The 12,187-nt window shown below is 40.3% G+C and overlaps 1 protein-coding gene across 1 annotated transcript in view; it reads right to left on the reverse strand.

The window, feature by feature from the left end:
- SLC25A12 (solute carrier family 25 member 12) overlaps positions 1-12,187 on the reverse strand; it is a 182,115-nt gene that overhangs the window by 16,526 nt on the left and 153,402 nt on the right. The window contains exons 14-15 of the mRNA XM_073545875.1: positions 9,662-9,802; positions 1,217-1,355 (exon numbers count right to left, since the gene is read on the reverse strand). Coding sequence (XP_073401976.1) covers positions 1,217-1,355; positions 9,662-9,802 — 280 coding nt within the window. The remainder of the gene's footprint in view (positions 1-1,216; positions 1,356-9,661; positions 9,803-12,187) is intronic.

Below are 12,187 nucleotides of genomic sequence, written 5' to 3' on the forward strand. Positions count from 1 at the left end.
TTGACAAAGGAAGAACGGGTTATTTTGGTGTGTGACTGCTGGAAGGGTTTATTTTATTGTGTAAGCCAATTAGGAAGTTGAAACAAAAGTTGCCTTCCAAGAAACGTTTATAAAAGCCATGCTGGCTTGAGAAGTGCGAATGGAGGAAGTAGAGGAAAAAAAATTTGTCTTGCGTCACACGTTACAAGTTTTACAAAATTTGTATTTGTTTGTAAACTTTATAAATATTACAGTAAAGAAAGTGCAAACACAAGGCACAGAAACTATTTTTCTGATGACATCATTTGTATGTGTAGGACATGTAGTTCTATCATCCATACGGGAAAGAGTTCTGTACAGTAAGAGTGGTAAAAAACTTCTGTTAAAAGGCAAAAGTGGTGTAAAAATTACAAAAAAAGTGGGATATACATTTAATGTATGGATAATGTTGTTGAGGGTAGCATGAGGATGCATTAATTTCTGAAGATTGAGTCTGAGAATGGACGGACTTTACATTCTTTCAACCAAATTGATGAAGGTGGGAGCTGTATGTGACTCTTCGACGTCCGGCCACGTGCTCCCTAACGGTAGACAACTGCAGATTTGGTGAAAATTTGGCACCGCTGTTATGGCATTACTGAAACTTGTCTCTTTTTTGGGATGAAATAGTTGAAAAATGTTAATAAACTTAACGGTAACATTTGGATAATTTCCATTACCAGTGTGACAATCCACTTTTGTAGACTTCTGCACCCGAACTGTCGAATTAACAGTTTACAAAGTTAAATTCTCAAGAAAAAAATAAAAGAAAAAAGGTGTTAGTCCATGATAGGCCTGGGTTTAGCTGGATCACACTGCTCATAAGTTGACAATTTGAGTGTTTAGCCATGTACACACAGCAGGTAATCAGCCGCCTTGCTTTCTCTACCGAAATATTTTCCACCAACTTCAACATCTCAGAAGCCGCTTTTGACAGAAGCTCGCTACAGATGGACACCCATAATGCTGCGCCAAATCTCAGAACGACGTTAAGCTGTTTACACCAGTTATGCTAATGTAATTAACGCTCATTAACACAACGACATCACCCACCGCGAGCATATATTTACTGCTCCTCCGTGGCGACTGATACTGCTTTTGTATAAACGGGCTGATGAGGACAATTTTCATGTTCTCTATTAACAAAAACAGACTAAGGAAAAAAAAATTAAAACGATATCCAAAAATAGGGTCTTACCTGCGATTGCACCAGCTGTTAGTAACTGCAACGCTCCTATATGTCCTTCTTCATCGGCAAACTGCGATTTACAGTGTGCATAAACCGGGAAGTAGATGGCCGAGAAAGGGATGTCACGGAGGAAGCAGGCTTTGGCACCCTGCAACAAGTGTTAGTATTAGTTTGGTAGTTTCATTTTGGCCTCTTAACTTTATATCCGATGCCTGAATGTACAGTGCCGTGTAAAAGTTTTAAGCACCCCATGTCAAAATTACTGTTATTATAAGCAGTTAAGCAAATAGAAGATGATATGCTCCCTAAAAGGACTAAAGTTAAAGATTACATATTTCCTTTGTATTTATACACACACACACACACACACACACACACACACACACACACACACCCACACAGCTGTGGCAAAAACTAAGAGACCACTGCAAAATTTTCAGTTTGTCTGGTTTATTATGGGTATATTTTTGAGTAAAATGTAAATTGCTCTTTTATTCTATAAAAACTACTGACGAAATGTCTTCCAATTTCCAAGCATTAAATTTTGTATTTATTTAAAGAAAATGAGAAATGGTCAAAAGAACAAAAAAATGCAGTGCTTGCAGACCTCAAATAATGCTAAGAAAACAGGTTCATAATCATTTAGAGACAACAATACTAATGCTTTAACTCAGGAAGAGCTCAGAAATCAATATTTTGTGAAATAACCATGATTTTTAATCACAGCTTTCATGCGTCTTGGCTGCTTTCCACCAGTCTCGCACACTGCTTTTGGGTGACTTTATGCCACTCCTGGTACAAAAATTTAAGCTGTTCTTTGTTTGATGGCTTGTGACTATCCATCTTCCTCTTGATTACATTCCAGAGGTTTTCAATGGGGTTCAGGTCTGGAGATTGGGCTGGCCATGACAGGGTTTTGATGTGGTGGTCCTTCATCCACACATTGATTGACTTAGCTGTGTGGCATGGCGCATTGTCCTGCTGGAAAAAACAGTCCTCAGAGTTGGGGAACATTGCCTGAGCAGAAGGAATCAACTGTTTTTCGAGGATAACCTTGTATGCGGCTTGATTCATACGTCATTCGCAAAGATTAACCTGCCCAATTCCAGCCTCGCTGAAGATTTCCCAGATCATCACCGATCCTCCACCAAATTCCACAGTGGGTGCAAGACACTGTGGCTTGTACGCCTCTACAGGTCCCATCTAACCATTAGACAACCAGGTGTTGGGCAAAACTGAAAATTAGACTCAACAGAGAAGATTACCTTACTCCAGTCCTCCATGGTCCAATCCTTATGGTCTTTGGCAAACTTCAGCATGGCTCTCCTTTGCTTCTCATAGATGAAAGGCTTTTTTGTAGCTTTACATGACTTGAGCCCTGCCTCTAGGAGTCTGTTACGAACTGTTCTTGCCGTGCACTTCAGCCCAGTTGCCATTTGCCATTCCTTTTGTAGGACACTTGATGTCATCCTGCGGTTGCTGAGTGACATTCGAATAAGATGACGGTCATCCCGGTCAGTGGAGAGTAGTTTTCGCCCTCTGCCGGTCTGTAGGTTTGTTGTCCCCAATATCTGCTGCTTAACCTTGCTGTAATGGACTGCCGTCTTAGAAATTTTAAGGATGGAGGCAACATGACGCTCACTGTATCCCTCTGCTAGTAAAGCCAGAATTGAGCCCTTCTTTTCCTCACGCAAGACTTTTCAACTCCTCTGGCATGGTTAAAAGTTATTTTTTTCATTCCTATTACTCTTGGGATATTACTAGCGCTTGTTTTGCCATCCAGCTTGTCCTTTTGCAAGAGGATTGTGAACACCACAGCAGGGTTTTTTTTTATACTTTCCTTCGTTAAATAAGATTTGGTTCAGGTGATCACCTAATCAGAAGCACATTAAGTAGAATGAGGTGTACTCTGGTTGGAATTCAACTGACACTGGAATGGAATGGCTGTCAGACATGTAGAGAAGATGATTTTTATAAAACTGTGCAGTGGTCTCTTAATTTTTTGCCAGAGCTATATATTTATGTATTTTTTTTTTGCCTAAAATACAAAGGAAATTGAGGTCTAAAACCTTGGTCATAGTTATCTGAGCACACAAATGTCCAAGGGTGCCCGAACGTTTTGTAATTTTTAAAATGTGAAAAATCACTAATATACTGTATATAGTCATTTTTCACATTTTAAAAATTACAAAACATTTGGGCACCCTTGGACATTTGTGTGCTCAGATAACTATGACCAAGGTTTCAGACCTTAATTAGCCTGTTAGGATTATGGCTTGTTCACCATCATCGTTAGGAAAGGCCACATGTTGCAAATTTCCAAGCTTTATAAAAACCAGCCTCCTCTAACCATGTGCCAAAAAGCAGCAGCCATGAGTTCTTCTAAGCAGCTGCCTAATACTAGAAAATGAAAATGGTGGAGGCTCACAAAGCAGCAGAAGGCTATAAGAATATAGCAAATAGTTTTCAAGTTGTTCTTCCCTTAGTTCAAAATCTTATCAGGAAATGTCAGTTAACAGTAACAGTGGAGGTCAAGATAAGGTCTGGAAGACCAAGCAAAATCTTAGTGAGAGCTGTTCGGAGGATTGATAGAAAGGCAAATCAGAACCCACACTTGACTGCAAAATACCTTCAGAAAGATTTGCAGACTCTGCAGTTGAGGTACTTTATTCTACCGTTCAAAGTCACCTGAACAAATATGGCCTTCATGGAAGAGTCACAGAAGAAAACCTAGCTTACGTCCTCACTATAAAATTCAGCATCAGAAGTATGCAAAAGAAAATCTAAACAAGCCTGATGCATTTTGGACACAAATTCTGTGGACCGATGAGGTTAAAATAGAAATCTTGGACCACAATGCTCAAAGGTATGTGTGGAGAAAAAAGGGGACAGAATTTCAGGAAAAGAACATCTCACCAACCATTAAGAATGGGGGTGGATCAATCATGCTTTGGGGTCATGTAGCAGCCAATGGCAAGGGGAACATTTCACAGGTAGAGGGAAGAATGGATGCAATGACATTTCAACAAATTCTTGATGCAAACATGACATCATCTGTGAAAAAGCTGAAGTTGAATAGAGGATGGCTTCTACAAATGGATAATGATCCTAAAGATACGTCAAAATCCACAATAGTCAACCTGAAAAGGCGCAAGCTGAAGATTTTACCATGGCTCTCATAGTCCCCTGATCTAAACAGGATTGAAAATCAGTGGCTAGACCTCAAAATAGCAGAAGATGCAAGACGACCCAGGAATCTTACAGAATGGGAAGAATTTTTCAGGGAAGAATGGATGAAAATCACTCAAACAACAATTGAAAGACTCTTGGCTGGCTACAAAAATCATTTACAAGCTGTGATACTTGCAAATGGTGGTGCTACTAAGTACTAACCATGCAGTGTGCCCAAACCTTTGCATCGGCCCACTTTCCTTTTTGTAATTTTTAAAATATAAAAGATGAAAATGTGTCATCTCTAACTTAAGCCCTTTTACAGATGATTTCATCTTCATCTTGCTTAACTGTTGACAACAACAGTTTTGACCAGGGGTGCCCAAACTTTTACCTGCCACTGTATTCCCCCCAGGAGTCATGCACAATAAACCCCAGTCCTAGCACTTCCCGACTGGCAATTTTTGTAGCTGTGGTGGTTGCACATATTACATAGGCGATCATAAAAAAATCCTTGTGAAAGGTCCCCTCTAAAAAAAAAAAAAAAAAAAAAAAAAAAAAAAGGGGATTTTCATCTTCCCAAAACACATGAAAATCTTACGGATTAAAGATGCTGTATCTGAGCGAGGAACATGTTGCGTGCCATGACAAATAGATTATTTAGAATTTCTTCACAATTTGTAGGATGGTTAAAGAACTCAGTATTTTCTGGGTAATTTAATAATATTTTCTAGATAGTTTTACTTCGGGGTTTTCCCATTTCATACATTTATGACAAATCCTGTGGATATGTTATAAAAATGTTTTCTTGCAAGTCTCACCTGTCAAGCAATTTTCAGCACTCCCATATAAATTTATGGAGAAAACTGAGCACGGCATGGACACCTCTCCATTCATGTCAGTGCTTGACGAGGTACCGATATAGATGCGGATTCTCGAATCTCGGTGACATAGATAATAAACCCCAGGATATGCCATAATGTGTGAGACGGGACAACCCATCTAAGCAGCGCCTTAAAGAACGGCAAGACTCGTGGGGGAGCGGTGTCCGCCGACAACTGCGCATATTTCAGCTAAACGTGTGTCCGAGGATGCACATTCAGCTGAAATGTATTGCGGCGCAGAGACCCTCCGGCTCCCTACACCGCAATACCAGCAGCTGGCAAATCAGAGACTGGCAGCTGACATTGGTGTGCAAGTCACTGGGGGCACATGGCAGTGATGCCATGCGCTGCCCATCGCATACACGCTGAAGATAAACGCCGGCTACAGAAGAGTATGGCACTCGTCGTTGGAGAGGGAGCAGGTGAGTAGAATTGGGTAGCAGAACGGAGGACATATGTACCAGGATGAGCGACATACACCAGGATGGGATACATATATACCAGTATGGGGCCACGATGGAGAACATATATACCAGGATGGGCCAAAGATGGGGGACATATATATTAGGATAGGGAACATATACACCTGAAAGGGGCCCAGGATGGGGGACATATATCCCTGGAAGGGGCCCAGGATGGGGGACATATATATACCAGGAAGGAAGACATATACCAGAAAGGGCACAGGATGGGAGACATATATATCAGGAGGGGTAACATATATACCTGGAAGGTGCCCAGTAGTGGGGAGATACAGTGGGGCAAAAAAGTATTTAGTCAGTCAGCAATAGTGCAAGTTCCACCACTTAAAAAGATGAGAGGCGTCTGTAATTTACATCATAGGTAGACCTCAACTATGGGAGACAAACTGAGAAAAAAAAATCCAGAAAATCACAGTCTGTTTTTTTTTCATTTTATTTGCATATTATGGTGGAAAATAAGTATTTGGTCAGAAACAAATTTTCATCTCAATACTTTGTGATATATCCTTTGTTGGCAATGACAGAGGTCAAACGTTTTCTGTAAGTCTTCACAAGGTTGCCACACACTGTTGTTGGTATGTTGGCCCATTCCTCCATGCAGATCTCCTCTAGAGCAGTGATGTTTTTGGCTTTTCGCTTGGCAACACGGACTTTCAACTCCCTCCAAAGGTTTTCTATAGGGTTGAGATCTGGAGACTGGCTAGGCCACTCCAGGACCTTGAAATGCTTCTTACGAAGCCACTCCTTCGTTGCCCTGGTGGTGTGCTTTGGATCATTGTCATGTTGAAAGACCCAGCCACGTTTCATCTTCAATGCCCTTGCTGATGGAAGGAGGTTTGCACTCAAAATCTCACGATACATGGCCCCATTCATTCTTTCATGTACCCGGATCAGTCGTCCTGGCCCCTTTGCAGAGAAACAGCCCCAAAGCATGATGTTTCCACCACCATGCTTTACAGTAGGTATGGTGTTTGATGGATGCAACTCAGTATTCTTTTTCCTCCAAACACGACAAGTTGTGTTTCTACCAAACAGTTCCAGTTTGGTTTCATCAGACCATAGGACATTCTCCCAAAACTCCTCTGGATCATCCAAATGCTCTCTAGCAAACTTCAGACGGGCCCGGACATGTACAGGCTTAAGCAGTGGGACACGTCTGGCACTGCAGGATCTGAGTCCATGGTGGCGTAGTGTGTTACTTATGGTAGGCCTTGTTACATTGGTCCCAGCTCTCTGCAGTTCATTCACTAGGTCCCCCCGCGTGGTTCTGGGATTTTTGCTCACCGTTCTTGTGATCATTCTGACCCCACGGGGTGGGATTTTGCGTGGAGCACCAGATCGAGGGAGATTATCAGTGGTCTTGTATGTCTTCCATTTTCTAATTATTGCTCCCACAGTTGATTTCTTCACTCCAAGCTGGTTGGCTATTGCAGATTCAGTCTTCCCAGCCTGGTGGAGGGCTACAATTTTGTTTCTGGTGTCCTTTGACAGCTCTTTGGTCTTCACCATAGTGGAGTTTGGAGTCAGACTGTTTGAGGGTGTGCACAGGTGTCTTTTTATACTGATAACAAGTTTAAACAGGTGCCATTACTACAGGTAATGAGTGAAGGAAAGAGGAGACTCTTAAAGAAGAAGTTACAGGTCTGTGAGAGCCAGAAATCTTGATTGCTTGTTTCTGACCAAATACTTATTTTCCACCATAATATGCAAATAAAATGAAAAAAAACAGACAGACAATGTGATTTTCTGGATTTTTTTTCCTCAGTTTGTCTCCCATAGTTGAGGTCTACCTATGATGTAAATTACAGACACCTCTCATCTTTTTAAGTGGTGGAACTTGCACTATTGCTGACTGACTAAATACTTTTTTGCCCCACTGTATATATATACCAGAATGGGGGACATTAGTACATAAGGTCCACATTTTGGAATGGGGCCCATCAGACCCTAGTTACACCACTGCCTCCAAGACATCCAAAGTACGCCTTGGAAACCAATTTAATTTCTTAAATGAAATATTTTTTCATGGTTTGTGTTTACGGCTCCCATGCAGGTGCATACTTCTCCATAGTAATAAACAAACTGTATGTGGTATAATCATGTCATACTCCCTTCCTGGCTTCTTACCCATAAACATTAGGTAGATTAGCAAGAAATAAAATATGCGTGTGGGATCAGACTACATAAGGTTTGTTGTCTGTTACCATGGAAACGCATGGGTCAGCATCAGAGCTGTAGGAAGAAATTACCATATATACACGTTTATAAGCGGAGTTCTTCAGCACATTTTTTGGGGCTGAAAACGCCCCCCTCGGCTTATACTCGAGTCAATTGTCCAGAAAGCTGGCGGGGGAACGGCGGAGCCGCGGGTCACAGGAGGCAGGAGACAGCGGCTGTCACTGTGCCTGCTGCTAAAGAGAAATGAATATTCATTTCTCTTATAGGAGCGCAAAGTGACAGCCACCAGCTTCCTTAAGATATCCTACTCACCCACCAGCATGCCCTCGCAGGATCTTGGTGGTCCCGGAGTCTTTGCAGCATCTCCATGGTTTCGGCTTCCAGTAGCTCTTCCGGCGCGTTCAGGTGGCGCCGCTCATTAAGGTAATGAATATGCAAGCGTCTCCACTCCCATAGGCGTGGAGCGCATATTCATTACCTTAATGAGAAGCGCCATGTGATCACTCAGCACAGGAAGAGCTGCTGGAAGCCAGAACCATGGGGATGCTGCGAAGACTCCGGGACCACCGAGACACTGCGAGGGCACGCTGTTGGGTGAGTAGGATAGGGGAGCTATGCATAGCAGGACAGGGACCGGCGAGTAATGCATAGCAGGACAAGGACCGGGGAGCCATGCATATAATTACAGGGACCGGGAAGCCATGCATACCAGGACAGCGATGCGGGAGCCACACATACCAGGACAGGGACGGGGGAGTCATGCATACCACGACATGGATAAGGGAACAATGCATACCCGGCTTATACTCGAGTCAATAAGTTTACCCAGTTTTCTGTGGCAAAATTAGGTGCCTCGGCTTATACTCGGGTCGGTATATACTCGAGTATATACGGTAGTTGGATATTAGAATATTTGTAATTTTCTATGATAAGAAAAATAGTTGTCTGAACTGCATCAAAATTGCATAAAAAAAACTACATGTACAAACTCAGACATAAATCAATCTCCCGATCCAACTGTATAACCCATGTACAAACATTCGGCTGCCACAGAGTATACAGAAGTTATTGTCTGCCCAATAAGTAGAGTTTCATTTTTATTTCATAAATTAATAGTACTCATGAAAATAAGCAACTCTGTAAAATCTCTTATCAGAGAAACCCTTCTTTCTGGATCAATCTTTCATGCTCAATTCAGGGATAAAATCTGTATTCCGTGAACAAAGGTTCACATTACTGAGCTAGGAGATGACAGTTGGTGCTCACATAGTTCTACGGGGAGGGAAAGAGCTAGAGGCTGACATGGACATTGCGCAAGTTCCCTTGAAACAACAGTTAGGCCTCATTTACATGTCAATTTAAGTGACAACTTGTGCTTATAAAAATCTATGGAGTAAAATGGAGAATCTAGAGGCAGCCATATACATTCTGCTGCAAGTTCCATAGAACATTAAGAGCACCAACTGTCATCTATCTTAATAATGAGAAAAGCTGTATTCGCTGAATTTTACTTATGAATTGAGAATTTTGAGACTAAAATATCAGTTCAGGAGGAGAAAGAAGCATATCTCTCTAACAAGATATATTAGAAAGTTTGTTATTTTTACATGTACTCTTGATTTATCAAAAGAAATAAAAAATATTGACGGTTACATTTTAAGTCTTTGCATAATATTAATATGAAATAACTATATAAATACATAAGTATACAATAAATATGTATAATATAAAAGACTCACCTTATAAAGGCCGAAGAAACCCAAGTCTCTGAGTACAGTGACTGCACTGACTCTGGGGCCAGTAGTAATTTCTCCTGCGACCTGTAAGCGAATCTTGACAATCTCCAGCGGGTTTGTGAAAATGACTTGGGAGCCTCCTGCCTGCACACAAATAGACAATTCCGTCAGATCCTTTACCAGCCGTTACGGGAGCAGACCTTTAGATTGTGTAAGGAGAATGCTGAGATAAACTCATTCCCTCGCCTCCAGTGCCCTCTATAAAGTCGTTAAATACTAATGATATTACTTGTGCCAGAAATTCTGGATCTACATCCCTTGAGCTTCACCATAAGAACGATGAAGTCTTGTATCTGGAAGGGATTAAAGCTCGTCTGCGAAACGAGGAAAATTAATTTCAACGTCTCACGTGTAATATTTGTATGTGGAATGTGGCAGCTGGAGAGGTTTGTCCACAGGTTAATTAATAATCCCGAAAATATGATAATCCATCGGGGAAAATGGTTTATTTGCACCTCCATTAGTGTTAAAATCAGTTATCAAGGTAAAAAGAAATACAACGGGGTAAATTTACATGTCCTGTCCAATAAAAGGCAGCGTAAAATTAGGCTAACATCTCAGGCTATGCCATAAAGCCATGCCACAACATGTCATTTTATGCTTCGGATGTAAGGGGGAATTTCACCCCTTGCCATAGAAAGGATGAATTGTGTGGAGTCCCACGAGGGTAAATGGTCCATACTGGAGATGGTATGTTGGGACATTGCCTTACACAACGGAATGCAAATGATGCGAATGCTCAAGTTCAAAGGCTCCCATTGACCCTCCCTCGACGACGTTATTGCAGGGTGCTGATGGGTTGTCCTGGCCTCCTGGGGCCATATTAGATCTCCTGTGAAGCCCAGCCTTTGGCTGAGCTTCATAGAAGAGCATCATTTCTTTATAAGCTGCAATATTCTGAGATTTGACTTGATGTTTTACATTTGACAAGTTTTATATACTGTAATATGAGTAAAAATTTACAAATATATTTTAATTTTTTTACTTTGAGATATGACAATTGCGTGTTTGATATTCTGCAATATAAGAGTAAAACAATAAAAGAAATATATTTTTTAAGTTTTTTACTTTGAGATTTGACTTAATTGCATATTTTATCTACTGTAATATAAAAGTAAAAACTAAAAAAAATATATATATTTTCTTTTAAATAAAAATTTGAAGCCCCATTGTTATATCGCTGCTTTTATAAAAGCCCGATCAATAAAAAAATTAATTAACCCTATATGATAAATACTATGAAGAGGAAAATTTTTTTTATAATTGCAATAAAAAAAATAAATAAATAAAAAGTGACAAAATCGTTGTATGAACCACAAGTAGGTGTCAATAAAAATGTCAGCTCACTACACAAAAAGACAAGTCCTGGTACAGCTCATCGTCATTCAAAGCTACAACTCATATGATGATGTCAATGGAAAAAATAAATTAAAAATCAGAATGACCATCTGGTCTTCCGATTATTTTATCATCTGCATGCTGCACATTGTAATGGAAAAGTTTATAAATCAGCGCGGTTCAAAAGTTCAATTAACGTGAAGAACTTCTGGATGCTGCGGCCACCACTACAGGAGAGGAGATTATTAAAATTAATGACTTTCTGGGTTTTATTTTTAAGTCTCATTGTAGTTAGTGGATGGTTTCCAAGAAGTTTCAGACAAGATTATAGCTCATCTTAATGTTTGGAAGTTTTGATATTTTTTTTTTTTTTATTTAAAAAAAATACAAAAACAATAATAATGACAAAAAGATAAATATGAATAAATTAAGATGCTGCAATGAATATCGTCCTAACAGGATAAAACACTGAGAAGTTAATTCTGCTGTCATCAGTCTGCCCTGAGCAGATGAGTGGACGTGTTGTGACCGGTGACCTTCTGGGGTCGGCACATTGTCCGCAGGTTACTTCCCGACACAAGACTCTGATTGTTCTTTGTTTATCTATGAAGATTTTACTGTGACACAACATATATTAAATCTTAATTCCTGCAGTCTCTTGTCTGAACTAAAAGCGATGGATTTAATAAAAGCATAAACTTTTCAAAGTTTTGTTAAAAATTAAATTATATCTTTCCGACAGGACAACTTTCACTACCAGCACAGAAGTTTTTGCCCAGCAATTTCAGTAACTTTTATCCGCCCAACTCTCAAGATTCTCTTGGTTTCTGCAGACTGAAGAAGGATTTTAAATAGGGAGGGGCCTTATATGACATCATCTCAATTACATAGAATTATGAGCAATGTCATCACAGGATAAGTCACTTACAATTATGGTTTAATAGTGACCTTGTGACCCCGACAGCTTAAAGTCACCCGATACATGACACAAGCCCTTACCGTAACATAGAATTCTTCATATGGGATTGAGAGATTTAAGTTGAGTTCACTGTGCATTAGTGGCATCCAATATATATTTCCTATACACTGATGTTTAATTTTTGTAGTTTTGCAAATAGGACAAGTCAAAGA

Source organism: Dendrobates tinctorius, unplaced genomic scaffold, assembly GCF_039654945.1.
Source record: "Dendrobates tinctorius isolate UK_male_01 unplaced genomic scaffold, ASM3965494v1 ptg000143l, whole genome shotgun sequence".
Lineage (NCBI taxonomy): Eukaryota > Metazoa > Chordata > Amphibia > Anura > Dendrobatidae > Dendrobates > Dendrobates tinctorius.